Genomic DNA, 24,713 nt, shown 5'->3' with positions numbered 1-24,713 from the left:
AAACTAATAACACTACACGTACAGGGCTGTGTATGAATGTGGTGAGAGAAGGGAACAAAACACAGGAATCCTAAAAAAACAGCAATATACATGCAGAAGAACTTATGAAATAACTGGGGAATGTACTGAAACACCATGTGTTTGCAGCAGAAAGCTTCAAACTCCAAGCTGGAATACACAAATGTTTGTTGGTAAAGGAAAATTCACCCTCATTCTTTGAAAGTGTATATTTGTGCATTCTGAATCACTTCCACTTATTCCTGATTTTGACAGCTACATATGAGAATAGAACACTTTAAAGAAACACGTATTTGTCAGCTTTCTCTCAATAGAGCTTAACAAAGGTCTGAAATGCATTAATATAGTCTAGGTTTTGCAGATCACCAGCCAATGTTTTACATATTAACAGTTGTCACTTCTATATAGCACTGTGTCTCTGAGACTTTAGAGTCTTCATGTTCAAGGGAGGTTGCCCTAGAAAATTTAGCATGGCAGATAATTAATATGACACAAATCCACAAAATGTTTTTTTGTTTAATGTTAGAAAAAGGCTCTTCTCCACATTATTTCAGGTATCATACATAATTTTTCTTTTTTCTCTCTTCCCCCTCTTTATATGTTTGCCTGTTTGCAAAAATAACAAAAGTTATTTAACTTTTAGCATATAGAAAATAGTAATTACAGCTTTAGAAATGACAGCTGTCTCCTGAAGGTATCTGTAGATTTTCTTAAATATGAAAAAGCATTTTTAGTAAGAGAATGCTGAGTTTTATTTTCTTATCTTGTTTCCTCTTCCATATGAGAATAATAAGATTTATTTTGCTTCTTATCTTTTCTTTAACAAGAAAAGATGCTTCAAGTTTTTAAGATGCTTTAAATCTTCCACACAGAACTTCTTATAAACACTGTTGTCCAAAGATTTTACCTCCAAGGTTTTTACTTCCACATGACATTTCTTCTGCATTTCTGTTCTTAAAAAGTTGCTCTTTAAAAAGATATTTCATAGTAAGGATTCATTAAATGTCTTATGCACTATGTAGCAATGTAGAGACAGTCCTATCAATAAGTACCTGCTCAGAACTCCACCAGAGCTTTTATCTACAATAGACAAGCAAATCCTGTCAAGATTGTAAGAAGAGAGCATAAATAAAGTCTTTGACATTTTTTGTCACTTTTTAAGTTTTGCAAGCTTGACTTTCAAAATTTCCAGCATGGTCATTTGTTATTCTGCAACATAACAGCTACTAGAAATGAATTAAAAAAAAAAATAGAAAACCCCAAAATTATTTGCCATACGACATAACTCAGTAAGTGATACAGTTAAAAACCTTACTCACATTTTGCCAGCCCTGTGGCAGCCAGCGGTAGCGGAGGCAGGCGGGCAGCTGGCAGTGCCTGGTGCTGGTGGGGCGCAGGTCGCGGCTGCACATCGCGTCACTCACCCGCCCCACGCCTGCCACCTGGCAGGAGATGTCCCTTTGCTGAATCCCCACTCCACAGGACACAGAGCACTGAAATTGAGCAACATCAGTTGTGTCACCGTAAAACGAGACAGTCCCCACAAGGGAGCACAGCTGTCATTGGAAGTTTCTTAGGATATTATTTCAAATACACTTCACAGCCCTTGTGATACGAGTACAATACCTGAATAAATTTATATTGAAAATGCAAAACTACAATCAAAATGTTTTAAAAATATAGAAAATAATTTCATCTGAGGTACCTAGCTGAGCTCTCTGCCTACCTTCATTCATGATAGGGACAATCACTATAGACATATGCTAAGCAAAAGTTTACAAATTTGCAAGATCAACAGCTGAAGGTCTGAGTTTATATCTTGTCTTTATTAGAGACTGACAGTCTTGCCTCCTGTTTTAAAATGCAAGTACTACTATACAAGACAATAAAATCTCAGTGTTTCAGGTTATAAAATCCTGCAAAAAGTGTTAATATTCTGAGGACACTACATTTTGCAGGTAGTAGTAAGAATTTTGAACCCTGAGAGCTTAAATGCCAAATGCCTCTTTTCCTTCTCCTGGTCAAAGTAATTTCACTGTACCACAAATGGGTTGAAATAAACAACCCCCTTCTACCCCAGGCAGAAGCATGATTATGTCCCAAAGCCTACCTAAAGGCCAACCTCAATCATAAAGTTCTTATTGTTCCGTCATATGTGGCCAAAATGTGGAGAGTGGTACTGCATCTTCACCAGTGTGGAGAATCATGTGCTAAAACAGTGAGTGAAATACAAAATATTGCAATGTGCTCAGTTATACACAATTTTACAACAAAGTGAGAGATGTTTTATAAAATCAAAATGGGAAAAGGCCGCTCTTTGTGCCCACAAGACCTTTTTCTTGTCCTTTTCCCGCAAACCTGGCACCATTTCACTATTTAGTCTAAGATAGAAAATAGTTATACTTCTGAATTCATTACAGAAGTTAAGAAGTAAACTTTAAAAATTTACTGTTAATTTACAAGGTAAGATGAGGAAAGTCCTAAGTAGCTATTCAGTGCAAAATTCAGATTAGCAAATAATTTCTGTTTTCACAGATATTTATTTTTCCTTAATTTTAAAAGAAAGAAAAAGAAATTACAAGTACTTGCTAATTTGTAAATTTCATTGTGATGCGTGTACTGAGAATTATTCTTACTGAAGCAGCGTGTATTCCAGCATATTTCACTGTGCCGTGAATATGATATTATCTTGTATTTTCATGGAGAACATAATTATAGAAGCTTTTGCATACCTCTTTCCATCTGCTGGCCTTCCAAGAAGGACATCTTCCAGCTCTACATATTTTGTATGTTCGTGGCTTTTTCAAGTGTTTGCAGTTGTCTTCTTCTATTTTTGCTTGGAAGCTGTTAATACAATGCACATCACGAAACTTCAAACCTTTTCCACAGGAAACAGAACACTGAAATGAGAAGTGTTATTTCACTATTTTGCTAAAAATCTCAGAGCAGTATGAATACCAGAAATAGCTGTGGCCTCACCCAAAATAGGCTTGGCCATTATAGGAGTTTCTGTATTATGACAACATCTGCTGTACGTGTCTGAAATTTCTCTGTAAGCTCTCTCGTGCTGAGCATTACAGATCAGGTGCCAAATATCTCTCACATCCTGTCCATTCATTGATGTCATCATTGAGAAATACCTGTGCTCAGCCATCCATATCCATGCAGGAGACAGCTTGAAACCATGATCTCACAAGAACACACAGCTCTAGCAGCTGCCTGTTTCCAGCATGTGTGCTGCTGTTTTCATGTAGGCATGATGGTTATCGCAAGCACCAAAGAAAGGAAAATGCAATAAATATCATGGTTTTGTGTGTTTCTAGCTACAAAGTCATGTTTGCTTGCAACTCCCCTCCATGAGCTTTGGGTATCTTTTGGTATGTGGCAATAAGGCAAGAGAAGAGGTATGAAGTAGACACCACCAGTAAAAGTGCAGTCCTAGGAGGCGTGGACTTGCCCCACCACCCCAAGATCCCATTTTCTCCAGAAAGAAATGGGATACAATATACACAGTTGGTTCCAGGGCCTGCCTTCCTTCTTCCAATGTCAAACTGACAAGGCTGCAGGTTGGTTTTATGAAACCCAGCCAAGACTGCCTTGTGCCTGATGGATCAGGCTCTTGTGGAGAAACAGCCATGCCTCTGCTAAATTGCTGTCAGGCTTCAGTGAGGTTTGATCTTAATTCATCACATCAGGGCCATGCTATACACCTTCAGAGTAGGGCTACAGGACCTAGGGAGTTTTCAGCCAAACAAGGAAGTCAAACATCTGAACTTTTTCCACATTAGGTGCCTACTCAGCTGATTTGTCCTGAACCATGAACAGTGTGACTATAAGCACTTTAGAATTTTCTTCTTAATATTGTCATTAATACCACTTTACATCATCCTGTTGAAAAGTTTAGATCAGTGGAGACAATTTTTTCTGTCTGGAAAGAGAACATGCTTAATTTGTTCTAGGATTTCATCCATACTTTATTTTATGCTTGAAAAAGCACTTCCTATGGGGAGAGAATTAATTCACATAGAAAACTAATAGTCCAATAAAAATTGAATTTTTTAGTGAATATGTAAAGAAATTTAAATACAGACTTTCCTAAAAGCATTAAGATATTTCTCTTCCCTTTTTGTTACATCATCATCATCTACATAATTAGCATTACAGGCTAACTTAACAAAGCATTTTTGAATACATACGTCTTCTATTTTCAGGAAATTAAGTTCAGGTCATGCAGCTTTCAGTACAAAACCTGGTAAATATTTGCCTGAGAACAACAGTTGGATTAATGTTTTTAAAATAAAGAACAAGCAGCTGTAATAAATTAATTTTCTAGGTAGGAAACATTTTTATTTAACAGTTTGTTAAACAGAATCTCAGCTTACTCAGTTGTCCTCAATATTACATGGATTTCTATGTCTTTAAACATTATATGTATAATCTTAAAGGGTTAATTGAAACTACCACTGTGTTTAAAATTAAAACTTTATAGAATGAAGCAATACATTTATCACACAATACAATGGGTGGCATATGTCTCCTATGCAATTATATTTTCAAAAAAGATAAGAGCACTGATTTGGCCACAGTTTGCCTTTTACATGTCTAGTCTAAAATCTCCATAAAAAGAAAACTTGCTTCTAAACTAAATTATTTTGCTCTCAGCAAAACCTTTCAATTGATCTTTTTAAAAAATTTTCTTGTAGTTTTACAATTTACTTTTTATTAATCTGGAAAATGCTTTAAGATAGAAAAAGAAGAAAAAATACGTGAAATTTTAATATATGACTAACATAGGTCAGAAACCTTAAAATGTTCAAATCACATCATTATGAAACCCTTTCATAAAATTTAGCTCTGAATTCAGAGGATTTATTTATCAAAGCTGGCATGGTAACTTGTATGCATACAAACTAAGATATTGTTACTATCTGATGACTGACTCTACCCTCCCTTAAAACTTTTTTTCCAGGAATTTCAGATATAAACTATATACATAAAGGACCCTAAACTCTTAAAGGTTCTTCCCTTTAATTTTTTAGTAGGAAGTGAAGTGCAGCACAGAGTTACTTGACCTCCTCCTATGATGTCTTAGAAAAATACTACATGTCCCTCCTTCCTCAATGGTCTCCTCTGCAGAATAAATCAGGCTCCAGAGAACTCCCAGGAGAGGCCTTGTGGGGATAGTATTCCAGGCTGAGAGCTGCAACCAAAGAAACTCTCCTAAGAGGTCTCCACTTCAGGAGGTGAGGAATAACGCAGAGAATAAACCCACAGCACAGCACAGGAAAATAGCACGGGATAAACAGCACGGAACAAACTCACAGCACAGCACAGCTGCAGTCTCTAATTTTTTGTTGCCCCCAACACCTAAGACAACACTTTTCAGCAGATATACATCTTTCTTTATACACCTTGTGCAGATATCTTATATTAAACAAAAGTTTAATTTCTTGTACAGGGGTCATGGCTACTAACAGTAATAGATTATGCAGAGAAATGTCTTATCCTGCATCTCAGCCTCAGAAGGATCTTCTCATTCTCTACTCACTAGATACAGAATTACATGTTTTTTCTACACAGGTGAGAACTTGATCTGAATTTTTTGTACAGTTGGCCTGGGTTTTTTTCTCTTTGTTGGTTCAAATTCAGTTGAGTTATATCTCTGTTATATTTAAATGTCCTTATTTGATCTTTATAATTTGGGCTATTACTTCTAAAGAAAAAATGAAAGATTTGTGTGTTAATTTATTTGAAGCTATTATTAGCAGTTCTAGAGCAATACCTGCTTCTCTTTTATGAAGATGTTCTACTTATTTTGTAATTAGAATAAAATTATATAGGAATTAAGAGAGGGAATTCAGAAAGGAAAATACCAGCTTAAATGTTAAAAATAATTGAGGCTTTATGAACAGTAATTTCAAATATTTCACTCAAATACTGTTTAGCTTTGATGACTAAAAGTAACTGCCACGTAAGTATCTTAATGTAAAAATGCAGAAACACAGATGAAAGATACCTAAAATATGAAGGTAGAAATGTCAATTATTTTAGGAATATTTGTATTTTTAAAAAATAAAAATTATAGGGAATACAGTTTATCTTTTCAGTAATGTAACTTGTATAAGTCATCTGATTTATTTTTTTCTTTGCTGTAAAAGACATTGTGTTACAAAATATTGCCAACTTGTACCATGTAAATTTTCACATTTAAATAACTTTTTTCAGGAAGATTTTTCACTCCATATTAATTTAATGTTATTTTTGAAACTCAAAAAAACATGTGCAACATGTTGGGACTATATAAAAAAACATTAAATGCATTAAATCCTTAAAAGTGTAAAGAGATAGCATTTCTGCACATAAATTTGCTCTCTTATTTTTTTCCCATATTCATCAAGATCTGATTTTCAGTTTATATGTATCCAAACCTTCTGTTCAATAGACCTTACACTGAAACTCCTGATGCTTATAAAAGCTAGAAAGCCCCACAGATATTAAGCATCTGTAAACTTCTGCTTAAATATAATTGCCAAAATTTAAAAAAACAAATAAAGCACTAAACTAAGATGTGCCTCTGAAGAGCTTTGCTACAACCAAGTGCTTGGGGTACTGCATCTCCTGGAATTTCATAGAGCTGCTCCTGCCCACTTCAGAGTGGTTCCCCAGTGCCAGAACCTTACATCTGCAGCAGTGCCCATCTCCCACCAATCACAGCATGAGGAATAGAAACCTAAATCTCTCTAAGGATCACAATTTCACTGGGATAATAAAGGCAACTGATTTGAGTATTGTTATTCTTGTTGCAAACATATCAGTTACAGAAGCACCTAGCTTACTGTGAGCCACAGCCAAGGACCTTAAAAAAGTTCCCTGAAAAAGTGCTAACAGTCTAATTCTACATGCACAATCTCTTTAACAGATTGGCTAGTTCAGACCTTTACAAACCCATAAGGACAATTAACATCCTGAAAACAGATTTTCCTCTATTTCTACTAAGAAGTTAAAGAAAGAAATTGCTCTAAGTGTACACTAAGTGCATAGCAGGTGAGTGAAGCACATTGCAAAACACAGTGATAGATGATATTTAATGCAACTGAAGAAAAAGAAATGCTCCAATTTTATTTTTTTTAACACATGAAAAAGCTAATACCCTTGTCATGGAAGTAGAACATCCAGGATCATAAATGGAAAGTTTGAGAGGATATATTACTCTGTATGTACACTATTCTCCTGAAATTTGGCATATTCTGGCTTCATTCCTTAGGTAATATATTCTAAAAATTTCTTAGAAGGATTGCCCCCTCCCAAAGTGCTTTGGTATCATAAAAAGGCAGGCTCAGCTGTGTTATTTACTGCATAGTGACCCACCTTCAGCAAGAGAAGACTATTCCAATCCATGGGAGATTCTCATGGGAGATTCCTGACAAGCAAGTGGGGTCTGTCCTTCATTACAGAGTACAAATAGCAAAGACAGATCATCAAATCACTCAAATGCTAAAAACGTGTCGTCAGCATCAAGTGGGGAATGACTACATTTCTGTAAGGACAGAGCATAGACCCTGCTCAGTTCCTTGAATGAAAATATAGATTCCATAGAAGATCTGAGTGAGATTTTAGTGTCTAAAGGCATCTAAACACAGCTTACAGGGAGATGTCTTGCATTGACCTCTATCCCCACCAGCCAGTGTTTTCTTTAGAGAGCTGCATACAGAACACTGACTTAAGACACCTGCCTGGCTTTCTTTCAGCTCTGTAATGTCGGTAAGAAGTTAAATTCTTACTGGTGCAGGAGCAAAGCCTTGTTCTGTGCTCAGGAAGTCACTCTCAGTGCATCGAGCCCACAATGCATTTCTTACAAGGATGAACTTTACCCTCCATGATCCTGTGCTCCTTCTTGAAGCTCCTAAGATGTTATTACATGCTTGCTCTCCATGGAATACGGTCCTCTCCCTGCTTGGTGCCCACCCTGATGTGGTGGTGATCTTCCCAAGGTTTAACTCTCCTGATCAGGGAAAGTACTATTGCAGTAATTTTGGATGCTTGACCACCCTCCACTCAAACTTGAACATGGTCCTCATGGTTCAGTTTGTCTATAATGTGGCTTCATTTGTATGGCATTCCACAACTGGAGGTTTATGGAGAGAGAGCATGATTTTCCATGTATTTTCTGCAGATCAACCATGTAGGAAGAAAAAAATGCTTAAGAACATTAAATCTCAGAAGAAATATGAACATTTCCTCAAAAAAATGCACACTGAAAAAACCCCATCCTGTAACCATTTTACACAGAAATTCTAGCACTTGTCTCAACATTGGATTAAGTAATATTTCCCATATGTCATGTTCTTTAAAAAACATAAATCTGCAGTAAAAAGCTGGATTTCATTACTATTGTTCAAAGTCATTCCATAGCACTGGTAACTAGGATTCATCTGTTTGTGTTTTCTTCATAGCAATAAAGTTCTGTAGGGATCAGCTTGACAAAACTCATACTTTCTGTGGCACAGATGGACTCTCAGACAGGCATGCCATCATCCATTCCTACCAAATTAGGACTCTTTCTGCAGCAGACATTGAACGTCACTAAAAGCTTTTTGATTCTTTTGCTATTATTATTTCATTGAAAACTTGAAGACCTTGTACTATTTGGTGGATTCTGTACCAAATTTCCTTAACCTTTTCTTTAAAGGAAGTGCTTTGTGTAGTTTAGCTGGTAGCCTACTGGGCTTCTGGATACTGAAAAACAGACCAGTAACTGGAAAGCATGTAATAGTTCCTTTTTGTATTCATTGTTAGATATACAGAGACTTAAAATATGAGTGACTAGAAGATGATAATTTTCTTCATGGTAGCTAGTGCAAGCTTTTGGATTTGTGAGCAAAAGTGTTGAAAACACATGGATATTTTAGTTATTGCTGAACAGTATCACACAGCATCAAGGCTAGCAAGGAGGCTGGAGGTGCAAAAGATTTGAGGGGACACAGTCCAGACCAAGTGATGTTGTGATCAGCAATAAAAACTGTGGGGAAGAAGGAGGAAGGAGAGGCATGTGAAGTGATGGCATTTGTTTTCCCAAAAAATTATCATACGTGATGTACCTCTGCTTTTCTGGGGATGGCTAAATATCTGCCTGTCCATAGGAACTGGTGAATTAATCCACTTTTGCTTTGCTTGTTGGTGCAGCTTTTGCTTTACCTATAAAAATTACTTTTCTGAACCCATGAGTTTTCCTACTTTTATCTTTCCAGTTCTCTCCCCCATCCCACCAAGGGGGAAGGAGGGAGTGCTTGTGTGGTGTTCAATGCCTACAGGGGCTAAGCCACAACAGCAGCCCTGCAGGATAAAACGTATTACAAATCTTTAAAAGTATTTTCGTCCTTTTTCTGCCTTTTTTTGGTCAGGAACTTTTGCGATTGGTCAGGAAGTTCAGTTTAAAACAGGATTAAACATGGTAGTTGCTTGTGTTGTCTGGCAAACTGCATTTTGATGATATCTAATTGGCCCAAAAGCTTGTTTGGACTCTTTTAATATTCTAGAAGTAGAGTGGGACTGCATAAGACATTAATAAAACAATTATTTGAGCATTGATTAGTTGAGAATTACTTTCAACTTCTCATTTGTGGTATTAGAACTAAATCTTCTTGTATCTGCCTGCTCTGCTTGCTACAGTTCCTCAGGGATTTTTGTGATGCTTGAGCACAATCTGCATTTTTCAGATAAAAGCACTCAAAGAATTTTTCATTCCTTGAAGCATGTTGACAATTGTTAAGAAGTAACACATACTCTGTAATTAGATCCTACTGAATTCCTTGATTCAGTCAGTAATGCTTCACTAAAAACAGTACAAACACTTGCACCATTAGGAAACGCACCCAGAAAGGACCAAGGATCAAACCTTCCATTACTCCTGAGAAAGAGTGAATTGAACACCAAGAAGTATGTGTATGATTTACCATTACATCTAAGTTACACCTATGTCAACTACAGAAGTCACACTGAAGATATTTCTAAGTTATCTCTTTAAGTATGGTTTGATTTCAAAAGTTCAGTGTTACATCACATTCCTCCGATGTTCAGAAGATGTCTTGATTTGATTAAGTCCTCCTTCCATCTGCAATCTGTAAATCTGCTTTGCCACTTATTCTGACTGTGCTCTTGCAGCTATAGAAATGGAAGGGAGGAAGGCTAGGCTAAGAAGGACTTACAGACATCATCCAATCCATGATTCTGCTCAGTTTGAATCAGCCATACATGGACCATTCCTGAGAGCAGTTTGTCAGTCTTGTCTTCCATGACAGGGATGCTACACCCTCACTTGCATGAGGTTCATCTTTTGCTCTTTCCCAGACTTTAGGCAGACAGAGGTCAAAAATGTGGATATTCTTCGGTTCAAGCCCTACAGTGAGACTTCACAGAACAAGTTGCCATTTTTGTGCCACAAAAAAGGCATAATTTTTTACCTGTTGCAAGTACTCTCATCTAAAAAATACAGATTTGGATTATCTGTCCAAGACTGATTCCTCAATGTATTTGTTAGAGCTGCCTGATAGTCCTTTCTGAATCCTTGCTAAACCTGGATTATGGTTCCACAATTGCCATACCTCACCTTAATTATTAAGAAAAATTTTTACAGACTCTGGAATTCATTTTTAACCAGATCCTTATCCATCCAATATAAGCAATATATTGCTGTGAACTGTCAGGATATTTGGATATTTTTACGAGAAAACAAGTATCAAGTTTAAGAATCCCACAGCCACTTAATTCTAACATATGAAGAAAGCCATCCTCTTTCCTCTGTGACCTGAGTTATTTATAACTACATTCTGCAGATTGCAATCATGTCTTTCTAGTTAATGTTGGCCTAAACTTCATCTAGAAAGTATCATTGGATATTATTTTTCATCATAATAACAGTACTTAAGACAACACCTCTTGTGTATTCAGAGAGATGTACTCTTACTTTCAAGTAAGAGTACTGGTCTGAGTTAAGCTAATTTATAGTATTACTTCAAAAGCAGATATTTGAAGAGCACCATTCAGGACACATCCCCAGTAATTTCACCTCAATTACTTGCAATTAAAAAACTCACAAGTGTGGTGTACACAACCTTTGTAATGAAACGTACTGTTGAAGATCAGTTCTCATTACTTTTTTGAGGGAAATTTTAAGTTTACTTTTCAGAAGCCATTCTCATTCTGAGCTCAGCACTCAGGCAGGACAGGCCCTGTGCAAAAGAGCTGCTGTTACCTACTGCCCTGAGTGGAATGGACCAGAGGACAATCTCCTCCAAGCACTATCACCTAATATTGGAATTTTTAAACTCAGAAACAAAAGAAGGCAGTGATCCCTTTTTCTACCCAGCCCAAGAGGGACTTTTACTTTTTTTTCCCCTTTTCAGTCGAGTTACATATTCTGGCTGTGTAACAAGCTGAGAAGCAGACACACACCAAGTTTCTACCATCCACATTTTTTTCCAGGGCTTTCAGGCACGTGCTGGGGATGTTAACACCATCACTCCACACAGTCCCAGTGTGTGTGTAGGAGCCTCTGGAGTGCCCTGCAGTACAACCTAACAGCTATTTGCAAGTGGTAGCTGAGCCCAGAGCCTGCTGTGACTCTCTGAGGGCATCTAACCTGGCCACTGTCCTCAGCCTCAGTTTTTCTGTCAGGACTGAGCACCATGTGCTCCATAAAAAAGCTACTTCTATTGGACTCCTTTTTAGATAATTTTGTTTCAACTTTCATCTTAAGGGTAACAAAAAAACTCCTGAATAACCATTTTCCGTAAAATAACCATAGATATACTTCAGCATGCTGAAGTATATCTATTTAACAGATGGACGTAAATGAGAAGCTACATTCATCTATATACAGAAAAAGCAGGAATGATGGAGGAATGAAGAGGATTAAAGACAGATTTTAGGACTGATGCAGATAACAGGGAGGAAAACCTGCTATGAGAGGATATAGCTCGAATCTCTTAAGAATGTGCTATTCCTCTTAAACATAAAGACATCCTCATTAAATAATGTCAGAACCATCAGCACATACATTGAAGGTAAAAGGATTTCATGTCTGAAGAAGCCACACTCTGCTGATGATGCTGAGAAACTTTAGATGATATTTTTTAAGTTGACACCACATGGTCTGAATTCTTTTGTCCAATGCAGCTGGCAGTATCCTTAATGCCAGAAAAAGGCAATCTGCCTGGATGTCAGATGAACAACCACACTCTTTTCAGCTGTTGGAAAAAATCAAAACCAGAACCCTTGAGATTCCACTTAAAGATCATCCACAGAATGTCTTTTATTGATTCCAGTCAGATTTGTCAGTAAATCTTAATTTGGTCTACCTTTCAGATATCACAAATACTATCCATTCATTTCTCCAAGTTCAGAACAAATAAAACAGATGACAGTTCCTTCTTTGAAAGCCCTATCATGTCTTTCCCCCTTAGGATGAACACCATTTTCTGCCCATTACTGCCTAAAGCCTCACATCCTTCTTATGCCAACTATAGAGCATTTGAAAACCAGACCATGCTTGTGGGCAGACCACCCCCCACGAGTTATTGTGCTCAGCTCCCCTGTGATGCTGTGATCACCTGCTGTTATACTCAGGCAGGCTTCACTGTGCCGTGCATTCCTATGCTGCCTACATGTCTCATAAATGAGACCAAGCTTTTCCAGTCAGCAGCCTTCTCTTGGTTTTACCTATATGACTCACATAACACAATTAGACTTTCAAACAAGCTTTTAGCTATTACAATAACACAAGAACAACAGATTATGAAGATGTGGGTGGAAATTTAAATTTAAAAATAATAATCCTATTTTCATGAGTTGTCATTTAGCAGTGGTGACATATCATATATGCTATCTTATTTACCTCTTTCTTTATATTTCCTATTTAATCTCTAAATTATAGTAAAAATTGCATTGTCTAGTTATTCTCCCTGCCTTAGGTGCTCTTGATTTGAGTCCTTTTTGTCTGAAAATCAGGAAACCAAGAGGTATTTCTGCCTCCCTTCATCAGCCATTTGGCTGATGCTACCTCATGTGCAGTCAAATTTGTCACTGACGATTCTGCAAGTATCTCTGCTAGGAACTTCACCATCAGCCCTCATTCAAGCAACATTGAAACTGTCATTCATTACAGTATATATCAAAACAATGAAAGTATGATCAGCTTATTAATTGATGGGAGTGAGAGAACAGACAAACTGCTGTGTTCAGCCAGTATTCCTGCAGCAACTCATCTGGTATGTGTACCTTTAATCATCTTTCAGTTGAATTATATATACAACAGACAGATGGCTGAGACAAATCACAATTAAAAATACAGAAACATTAATAAAGTAAAACACAAAAACAAAAAACCAACATCCCCAACAAACAATTCTGCCTTACCTTTCCATCTGAAATCAGTGGCAATCAGGAACAGAGCTAGACTCTCAATAGGTCTTTTTGAAAATCTAATCTACAAGTATAAATTTGTGTCAAATTTACGAAATTGCAGTCCAGCTCTGTGCCTTTGATACCTTCTGTGAGAGCTTCATATGGGCACTTTCACCATTACAGCATCACAGACACCAAACTGCTGACTTGGCCAGACTTAGCAAGACTCATCTTTCTATACCCCACAGTCGTGTAGCACTAGTAACACTTGTAAGCAATTACACGAAAGCAGGAGCACTGGAGACAGTGAGTAAAGAGCAAGCATCAAGAAAGAAGGGTGGGAGAAATTGAGATAGGAGACCTTAAGGAAATCTACTGTGACAAAAAGAAATGCAGGGGTTTTTCTCTGTTTCAAATAAATGGATAAATTTCCGGACATGTTTTTCAAGTAGAGAACAACAGATGTATCTGTGTCCATGCAGCAGCTGTGTTCAAAAATCTCCACGAAAACCAAACAGAAACCCAAAATGAATCCATTTATTGCTTCCAAAAACTGGACGCAGTTTAACAGACTCTATCACAGGTAGGTTTAGCCTCCAGCCTCCTGTGAAGCTGGGCAAAACTGAACAAATGCACAGGAATGACATAAACTGCATTCTCACTGAAAAGTAACTTTGGTCCCCTGAGAGGGACATTTTGTTCATAGGTCTTCACAATGAAAGCTGGAGTACATTTTTAATATGATGGAGGATCTCTGTGATGGAAGCTACATTTCCACAAAGGGGATGCACAGTTAAAAAGCCTTCTATTGTAATATTTTAACTATTTAAAACTTAATTTTATTATCTTAAGGGATAGGGGTTTTTTCAATTAACCAGTTACAAAAGTAAGTAGACATAAGACAATTTTGCAATAGCACATGAATTAGTTTCAGCTGAGTTTGTAAAAATCTAAATATGAGCAAAAGAAATGCTGGATCCCAGAAAGTGCAAACTCTCATTTATAATTTTTAGTCATGTTAGCAACAGCAAAACAGTAGCTCAGAAATTAAAGGAATGACAAATACATGAGCTCTGTGTGCCTTTCTGTTCTATAAAAAATATTATTTCATATAACATCAATATTTCCATTTGATTAAAATCTAAAATTTTGTATTTGAACTTTTAAAAACTGGAAATACAAATATTGTCAGAAAATTTTTAAACTTCTCAGAAGCATAGAAAATATAACTTTTTCTATGGCACTTGACTAAATATAACTTAAAGAATTAACAGCCTCCCAATTTACATTAAGTATTATTTTAGCATGAAAATATGAGTGTATTTTGGATGAGAAATGCAACATTTTACCTACCTTCACATGTTGAAATCCAGTTTCCTTTCAACCTAAACCACTTTTCTGTAGATTTTCAATTTACTAACATTTTCAACATTAGCAACATTTCCTGTACATAAATATGAGAAGGCATGGAAGCTCTGAAGGACTGATTCAGTAGTATACCTAAGTGTTTAATCCTGCTGTCACTGAGGTGAAAGGGCCATAAAATAGATGTATGCTAGAACATACACTGATCAATAGAGCAGGCTCTCTTAGGGGAGTCACCAGTCTCCACAATCACTGGTTTATAAAGAAAGGAGTAGGATCACCTGTAATACAGAACTACAGAACTACTATTGTTCATTTCCTTATCCATTTCAGGTAATAAAAATATTTATGTATTGATCCTCACAAATGCCTGGAAATGCTGATACTTTAATATATATTTAATAACTTTTAAGTCTGAGTTCCAAAATCTCTTTGAACCAACATTTATGAGTTCTGACTGGGGTTTTCAAAGCTGCCACTTACATACAGACAGCTCAGAATGATTTTCACAAGGATCTGACTACCTAGAACCCTCCAGCTTTTATGAAAGTTCTAATAAATACACTAGTAGCTTCACATTACTTTAATTCTCATTAAATGGTTGTATGTATTTAGGCATAGTATTACGCATCACTTGAATCTTTTCCCCTTTCCTTATATTCTGGTTGTTGGGGTTTTGTGTTTGGGGTTTTTTGGTGTGTGTGTGTATTATTATTATTATTATTATTAATAATATTATTATTATTATTTAGTGCTTTTATTTTGACTGTGTTCCACTCTTACTTATCCTCTTTCTAAATGAAAGGTCTAAAAGTTCTGCAAACCTCTTCCTGTCAAAAGTGTTTTAGGAATGCAGAAAAACATGTTATGTCTTTGAGATTAAGAGTTGAGCATTGTATTATGATCCTAATTCTTCTCTCTGTTTTATCACTAAGTGGGAGAGGACTGGGCCACAAAATTACAGCTCCAGCAAAAGATTCAGGAGCTAGGATCTTTTAGCTTCACCATCAAAGACTATGTGCCAACATCTATTTCAGTCCAATCGGTCAACAGCATCAATAGCTGCATTTATCAATGACCATTTTTTTTTGTGTTCAAATATAAGAGCTTTCCCCATGAAAACAATTCAATAAAGTATCATATGAAGTTAATTTTAACACACAGGTTAAGGAAAACGCTCAATTTCAGCAAAAGTGGTTAGTGCCTGTCCCACCCTTTATTTTTTAAGGGTTTTAAATATTAACATTCCTTAATAAAGAGCACAATAAATTTAAACACAAAGCCACACAACATGCATGAAAAAGAAGTGTTAAAATGCAACTGTATTTCACAGACACAAGTCACAGTCATTGAATTAAATTATTACACATACATTATAACTTATTTATTATTTCAAGCTATACAGGCAACATAGCACCAAACAGGAGAAATTTCCTCTCAATGAACATTACACAAATATTTTGTTTTTGAATTTCAGAAACAAGTTTTTACTTTCATTTTTATCAGAATGACCTTAAATAAAATTCACTATCCCAAGTCTGTTTTATGACATTATCTGGGCAGTGACATCTGCTATCAATTATCTCTGATAAGGCCCCCCCTCCCACTTCCAAATTTTTAAAAAATGAATAGCAGATGCTAACATCAAGATTTCAGGCAGTAGGATATTAATTTAATGTGCTGTATTGGCAATGAGGTATTTTGGAGTTCAACATTAGGCAGCAGCAGAAGTAGAGGTAAAAAACTGAAGGTGGTTTTGAAAACCAAGTTCACTGATTCTGAATTCCCTTTTAATATAAAAGATTATTTTTAAAGTTATAAATACTTTTTACACATTAGAAAAAGTGAATGAAGGCACTTATCATACATAGCAAGAATTTTTGCATTAAAATGAAAACAAATAAATATTTTACTTATGCAAGTTTGGGCTGCTTCTGCTCCTGGAGAAGTCAATGGGATGCCTGTCAGTAATGACACTGGAAGGGAACTGGGACTATTTCTATAAAACAGATTCATTTACAATAATAGTAGATTTCTTCCACTACTGCAAAGACAGAATTACATCTAAATTCTGGACCAAGTAAGTAGAAAACTAAAGCACTAGAAAGATAGTCATTTTGAAGAATATTACGTTATGTGTCTGAAGGGCAGTAAGAAATGGCAGTAACATAATTCTGTGACTTCAGGGCAACTTTGAAAATAATCCATTATTTTTATGCCTATTTTCTCTGACATCACAAGTAATACTTATTAATTACATACAAATCCTAAGAGCTAGGAAAAGAAAAATAATTAAAATCTTTATTTTATAAACATTTCAGACAAACAAAATATAATTATCTTCTGTAAGGATCTATCTGTTCTTTCTAAAGAAACAAGAAAGGATGAGAACCAAACATATTTCAAGTTGAAACATATCTGGTTAAAATTTTAATGATAAAATTAGGTAACTACCAACACTCATACAAGAATTGATAGTCCAAATGAAATGCAAAACTTCCAAGGTAACATCAACTGCTACCACCAACTGCCTAAGCAGAAACCTTGCTACTTGGTGCCTGGATCTTCAAGGTTTTTTACAGGCACTGAAAAAGTACAGGGGTCTAAAAATAAGATCAAACTCCTAAATTTATCTTAATTCTTGCTGTCCAAAAATATGAATAAACTTTCCTCACTATGCAAAGCCTGACGGTATTGTCCTCCCATACACGAATAGCTTATTCTATTCCTCAAGTGTAATTCCTACCCTAGCTTCCTAAAATCTTTAGAAAATACATAAAAATTAAAGGTACAGACCTTTAGAATTTGAGGTTTACTTGCCTCAAATCCATTTTGATGACTGCAGAAACCAGGAACAGAGCAGTGCACAGGCTTTGAGCTTTGTGAGGGTCAGTTCCAATAGCTACTGACAGACACTATAAAGTGTCACAGCTGCTAAACTGCAGAAAGTATCAACCAAAATTCTGGCTTCAGATCATAAACAGAACCTTCCTTGCAGGGCCCTTTTGTGCATTTACAAGATATGTTTTATGTAAATTATGTTGAGTAAAATTAATCAATAACTGTAATAATAAAACAAATATACTCAGAAGGCTTACTGCTAGAAGTCCTCTGTTCTCAAATATATAGCAATAGCTAGTGGCAGAAGTTAGAATCAGAATTGTGGAGGTTGGAAAAGAGTTCCAAGGTCATCCAGTCTTGCATCACAGTTTCTGCTTAGGTTTTAACACTGGAATCCCACTAGTAGACATAGAAGCTTGATGCACTGCTCACCTGACATGGAAATATTACTCAATACTTCTATGAAAAATGTAAATAGCTGTTTGTCTGGTTCTTGCAATGTTATAGAGAATGACGTAAGTGTAGATATGACAGGCTTGAGGACTTCAGCAGCCAGAGAGCATCTAGCCATTAACAGTTCCCTATATTAGAGCATATTTTATGCCAGAAATGTGTAAGACAAGCCAGGCCATGACCTACTGCCAAACTAACAAATCACTGGTCAACCATGGCTAAACAAAGCTGTTTGTACTGGGCTACAACAGCGTTCCTGTGACTAAAGCTTTTACTTCCTTTCTAATAGTCATCCTTAATGAATAAATTTTGCTCTGCTTAAACAGCAACAAAAAACAAGTCTATATGCTGGTAGCATTCAAACTAGCTAAATTACTAAAATGTTAAAGCATATTCAATATGTGAACCTGCTTTTATTTCCTGAATCTGCTACATTTGTTCCTGCAGCATGAGATACTATGATGAAGTTAAATCTTTTATGGCTTAACTATAGAGCTTGCAATTATATATAAAAGAGGCCTCTCTCTCTCTGATATATACAATCCATTCTAAACTTAGTTTTTGAAGGATTAAAACAGCTTTTTATGTCACTTAAGAAATAAACCAGTGTGAAAATCTTTATAAAACTAAGCCATATGCAACATTCACAACACATGATCTTACAAGTGTTCTATTAATGTAAGGCAAACTGAATTACTCAGGGAACGAACAGGTTGTGAATTATTCTTGATCTAAAAGGAAAAAAAAATTGAGTTCAAAGGCAATTGCATGCTGCTTGTCTTCTCAGCACCTGATGAATATTAATTAGTGAGTCATTGCTAATTATTTGGAAAATGGTTAAATAAGACGCTTTGGTGTCTGCTAAACACAAGCCCTAAACTCTGCTTTGCGTAGTGGAAGAAAGAGATAACTGTGGTAAACCATTAAATCAAACTTACATTCTGCAGTCTCTTTGCAACAAATTAGAATAGCTTATATAAACATTAGCAACTGCTACAGTTGAACTCGGACAATTTTTTTAAGATGCTGCCATATTAATTCAAAGAGACAAATTACACCATTTTATGAATAAAAAAAGCCAAGTCAGTGTTGTCCCAGACAGTCTCCCAGAGATGTCAATGACAGATCTTTTGTTGATTTTGATGGAACCAGATCTGGATCCAACCTCCTTTGATTGCCATTATTCCCCTTAGAATTTAGCACAATAATCAATATTGTTGTCAAATTCACAGCTTGGGAATTATAACGTTCTCTATATTGCAGAGCTTGCTATGATTACTTCAGTATGTTAATAATCTGCTAGTAGCAATTTTAAAGATTAATGGTGATTACAGTAGGCATTTTTACACATTAATAGACAGTGACATGTAGACAATAACATTTTATAGTTACATACATAATTATACATAGATAACTTTAATTAGTCCCTGTTTTAAAACCACTAATATAACCTTTTATATACAACTGTACAAGTAATATGAAGTAAAATGTTTGATGACAGAGTATAATATACATGGATGTGAGTTATTTTATACTTAAATATACTATAAAAAATAGTTATGCACTAAAATGTTTAGGGTGTTTTGCAAATATAAATATGTAGATAATACTACAGCATAATTTACAGCATAAAATTTTAGATTTAAACACATATCAAATTGTAACCTTTTCAAATTAATACCTAGCTGTTTTCAGTTATGATGATTTCTGGTAACTTTCAAAATATTCCTTATGATGTTTTACAGAGCATGATACTGTTCCCACTAAAGGAAATGGCTGCTTCTCATTTAATTCTACGACTGCAGGAACAATTTCTTTATAAAACTACACAGACTATATTCCACATGCATTATCATTTCACTGTTATCAAATAAAATAATGACATTAAATCTTTTAAAAGACAAGGGGAAATAGAGTGACAGAAAGACAAGAATGCAAAAAATATTATTGAATGCTATCGTACCGATTTCCACGGTCCCCGATGCCAAGAAACATCACCAGGGCAAGAATGCACATTACACTGTGCCATGTTAGGTGGCTTGTCTAGAATTTCACAGTTTTGATCACCCAACATTTGGCCAGTGGGAAGCTGACAAATCACCAGTCTTGTCTTTATTCCATCTCCACAAGTCTGAGTACACTGAAACACAGAATTTTATACACAGTAATTTTATTAACAGAGTCATCACATACCATCAAACCAAAAGATATTGCAATATTCAGTACATCATATTATTTACTATGTCTACTTCCATATTCCCTGGACACTCTATTCAAGAATAAGGACTTAAAGTCTAATCCCATGTAACTCACCAAAACCTTTACCAAACTACATTTTTATGGTTTATCAAGTAATTTTCTGCAGAGAGTCTCAGTGACAGACACTCCATTAAGAAGTAATTTTTGAGAATAAATGCGCACGTATCTCTTTCTTTAGTAAGAGGAAAAGATGAAAATTTGTCTTAAAAGTAGTTTTCCCTGTCAGACAGTGACAGAAAACTCACATACTGAGCACACTTTTACACAGTCCAATTTATAGATACTAAATGTGTAATACTTATAGGATGTGTTTTCTGGGTTTCAGTTTGCCTGTAATTCTTCAATACCAGTTCTCATTGCTAATGAGCTCTTAAAACCAATCTTTAATAGTTCCAAAATTTTTATTGCATTCTCAATGATTATAAATTATAAAAAACTGCATCATCTGCATGAACTATATCCCAACTCTATGGCTATGGACAGAAAAAATATGGCAATTAGACTGACCTTGAGAACTGAATGGCTAAATCTGGCTGAAACAAGGAGAAAAAAGGTAAAATAAAAAAGACACTCGACCAATTTTTCTTCTTTTTTCAATTGCAGTAACTGATTTTCAAAAATAATAAATGTGGGCAAGAATCGCAAGAGGTTAGATTAGAATAAGTGCAAAAATAATCAGCTTTAACTCTTTCTGTAGCATTTGAACAGGAATGTATGGTCAAGATATGAAATCACACAGCACAGAGAATATTATTGTCCAATAACATTAAATGTGTCATCAAAATGTTCTGACCCAGGCACAACTTTTAGATGCATGATCCTCTCCCCATACTTCTAATTTATAACTGCAACCCAGTAGCTACTACTACTTGGAATTACTATTGTTAGGATCTATGAAATTACATGGAATAAAATTTCCCTAAAGCTTCTTATGCTCATTTTATTTCTTAGACTAGCTATTGCACTGTGTTTTTTCCTCATACAATCCAGCTTTTTGTAACAGAATATAATTTTCTGTGTCTCAAGATACATGTTGTACAACAACTATATGATTTTTTGAGGTTGTATATCCTTAGCCTCACACAATATTTTTTTCTTTTGGATGTATATTTACATTACTCGTATTTCCATTTACATTCCTCATATTTCTGGATTTGATCAAAGAATGAAGTTTAGATAAACAGGCTGAAACTCATTCTTTTTAAATTTCAAACTCTATTAAATAAGTAAAAACAAGGTGTTCAGTTCCACTCACAGTCACATAATTATGTTCCTACTTCTAAGCTTATGTGGCAAACAATGTCCCCCTTTGTAAATGAAAGGCTCTTACTTCTCCCCAGTTCCCAAAGTTCCACTGTGGGCAGGGTCCAGAATCACAGTGTCTTGACTCTGAAGGTTTTGTTGCCTCATCACAGTTACTGGAACTTCTTCCTTCCTCATCTTGACATACTACAACTCGGCGGTGAAATCCACCTGCACAAGTACTAGAGCACTACCAAAACAGGTAAACATATATTTTGCCACTGCATGATCAAAGAAATGTGAAATATGTCAGTAAAAACAGTTTTGTTTTAAACCTTAACTTTCAAAATTGAAATTTTCAAATAAAAATGGCTATGTAGAAATATTTTAAATTTGAAATCACAGAAAAATTACACTTAGAATTTAATATATTCCAAATAACAACAAGAACAAGATAACAATACTTTTAAAAATTAACGTGCCTCTCTTTTGACCAAATCTGCACTGCAATAACATTTCTAGAAACATTAACACACATGTGACAGAACTAATCAATATATTCTAAAAAAATTTCTTACTGCTCCCCATGGTCCAGTTCTCCATTGATATCCTCCCACAGAAGGACGGTTCCACTGGTTCAAATTGTCTTGTGGAGGGTGTATGGGGAGATAACCTATTTCTGGAAAATGGCTTGGATGGTCATGTGTTTTTGGAACATGATGATAAACTGGTGGACATGGTGGCATGTTACATTCTTGTTCCTTAGGAGGTCTGCCTTCAGGATCACAGTAATTCTCATTGATTTGCTGATGATAGTTGACACAGATGACTTGTCTTGTTACTATTCCACTGTCACATGTAACTGTGCACTGACCAAAAGATTAACACAATGTTTGTCACAGAATATTGATAATTAATAAACAAATAAGTTTATATTTACTTTTGACAAAATCAAACATTCACTTGGGTTTTTCAAGGGATGCAATTTCAATCATGCTTGCAAAGAAAGAATGAGCTCTCAATTTCCAAACACAGACTTGGCCAATAATCTAAATACACATATTAAAAAATTGTTACAATTATTACTTACAGGGGACCAATTTCCGACTTTCCACTCTCCACATGGGGTAAAGCAGCTTGAAATTTCAGCTGGTCGTGGTAAATGAGCACACAAAGACTCATCTGCTATCTCTCCATGAGCATCTCTACAACTCACATAGCGAGCACGATCGCCCTTCCCACAGGATGCAGAGCACTGTCAGTGAATAATTCAAGGTCATCACACTTCAGGAGACTAAAACAAGCTCATGCAAGCATCTGAAATACTAACATAGTTTCTGTTGGCTTGAAACTGAATTGCATGGCCCTAATTTTCATGAACATTTCAGTATATACAAACAGACATCGTTTTAACTATAATATGGAATAATTACACAGTTGCAAGTAACAACAGAAACATCAGTAACTTCCAGACATTTAGTTGCTATGTAGCTAGACAAGTTGATATGTACATCAACTCTTAAAATAAAAACTGATATTATCAATGTTTGCCATTATGGTTTGTATTAGCAGATTCCATTGAGTCCCTTCTGATGCCTTAATGAAGAACTGCTGAGTAGCCTCAGTTTATGCATACTTTACTGCTATTTAGTTAAAATAGTTGTACAAAAATAAAGCAGCATTACATGCTTTGTCAAATATCTCAAGGGATTAACAGGTACATCCACATTTTATAGATAATTTTAAATTTTCACATTGCTATCAAGTAAAACTAACTTTCAACATTATCGAAATAAAAAATTTGCATTGAAGAAAATTTATGTAGGATACATTTTACTAATGATTATTTTACCCAAAAAAATTAGACCATTAAAGACGCCAACTGTTTAGTATTGCTATTCATATAAAAGATTTAAATAATATTTTAAAATCAAAGATGTTCTCCGTACTTAGGAACTGATCAATTACATTTAAGAAAACCCACTTCCCAGTGCACTGTCAATCATACAAAAAAACTATTTCAATCAGAACCCAGTTCCTAGAATTCTGTTTTTTTTCCTATTATTTTTCCTGGTTGAATTTGAAGCACACAGTTTGTCAGGAGTGTTTATTTGCTCCTTAAGAAACAGTTTCTTTTCTTAAGAAAATATCAGAACTCCTTTTTAATCTATCTCAAGCAGAGTTCAGTCTGAAAAATATATTAATGAAAGCTTCATAGAAAAAAGGGTGAATGAGAGGAGGACTGCTCTGCAAGGTGTGACTGCTACAATACATACTGGGGTCCATGATCCATATCTCCACTGGGTCACCTTCCCCACATGAACTAGAGGAAGCGAAGTAGTCCATAATTTTGTATTTTCTGGACAAGAAGGCAATTCACACTCCTGTGGGGGTGAGGGGGGAAAAAAAAGCTTTTGAAATATACATTTTGGAAGAGTCAGATATATAGCAAATGATTAGCATTAATTAACATGTAAATATCATCATTTACATTTTCCTTGGAATTATTCAAAGACCTTCCATTGAATTGCTTTGTTTTGTTTTAAATTGAGTGTCAAAGAAATTTTATTTGATCTTAAAACTGCACTAGTGATAACTAAAAATATTGGTACTTTGACAGAGAACAGTTTTGGCTAACTTGTTGGAGAGAAGGAGCATAGACATTACAGTGTCCTGCTTCAGAGCCACAGGCAGCACAGAAGGACCAAGCAAAGCCAGTGGCTGTGCTATCCTGTCCTTTATACCTTCAGCTACTGAGAATATAAATCTGTCCAGTTTCAGACAGTAGTCAGTCACCACAATTAAAAATGCGAAGGATACTCAAACCCAGTGTTTGCACATCTCAGCTGAAAGAAACGGTACCAATTAACTGGCTTTTATATTTAGAAATTTATTAAAGAAGCTGGTTGGGTGCTATTTATTAAGAAGGATGGCAATGTCCTTATAATATTCTACATGTTGAAGCTTCCCCCACTGCCAAATATCACAGGCCTTTGTATTCCTTGAAGTCTTATACTCTAATCCTTCAACCACATACCAACTTTCAACCATCCAGTCTTAAACTTACCCCTCTTTTACTAATTCCCTAGGCCAAATCTGACATTTGTGAAGAAATGCATAGTTTTTTGGTATTT

General features: G+C 35.5%; 1 protein-coding gene across 1 annotated transcript in view; it reads right to left on the bottom strand.

Annotated features, from left to right (window-relative positions):
• The window catches only part of ADAMTS20 (ADAM metallopeptidase with thrombospondin type 1 motif 20), an 86,778-nt gene that overhangs the window by 9,038 nt on the left and 53,027 nt on the right, over nt 1-24,713 (bottom strand). Inside the window, exons 24-30 of the mRNA XM_033058731.1 lie at nt 23,856-23,963; nt 22,670-22,834; nt 22,158-22,448; nt 21,668-21,829; nt 20,042-20,218; nt 2,751-2,918; nt 1,338-1,511 (exon numbers count right to left, since the gene is read on the bottom strand). Of these exons, the coding sequence (XP_032914622.1) occupies nt 1,338-1,511; nt 2,751-2,918; nt 20,042-20,218; nt 21,668-21,829; nt 22,158-22,448; nt 22,670-22,834; nt 23,856-23,963 (1,245 nt within the window). The remainder of the gene's footprint in view (nt 1-1,337; nt 1,512-2,750; nt 2,919-20,041; nt 20,219-21,667; nt 21,830-22,157; nt 22,449-22,669; nt 22,835-23,855; nt 23,964-24,713) is intronic.

This window comes from Catharus ustulatus, chromosome 4, assembly GCF_009819885.2.
Source record: "Catharus ustulatus isolate bCatUst1 chromosome 4, bCatUst1.pri.v2, whole genome shotgun sequence".
In the NCBI taxonomy this organism is placed as follows: Eukaryota; Metazoa; Chordata; class Aves; order Passeriformes; family Turdidae; genus Catharus; species Catharus ustulatus.
This window is presented reverse-complemented; position numbering and strand designations above follow the sequence as displayed.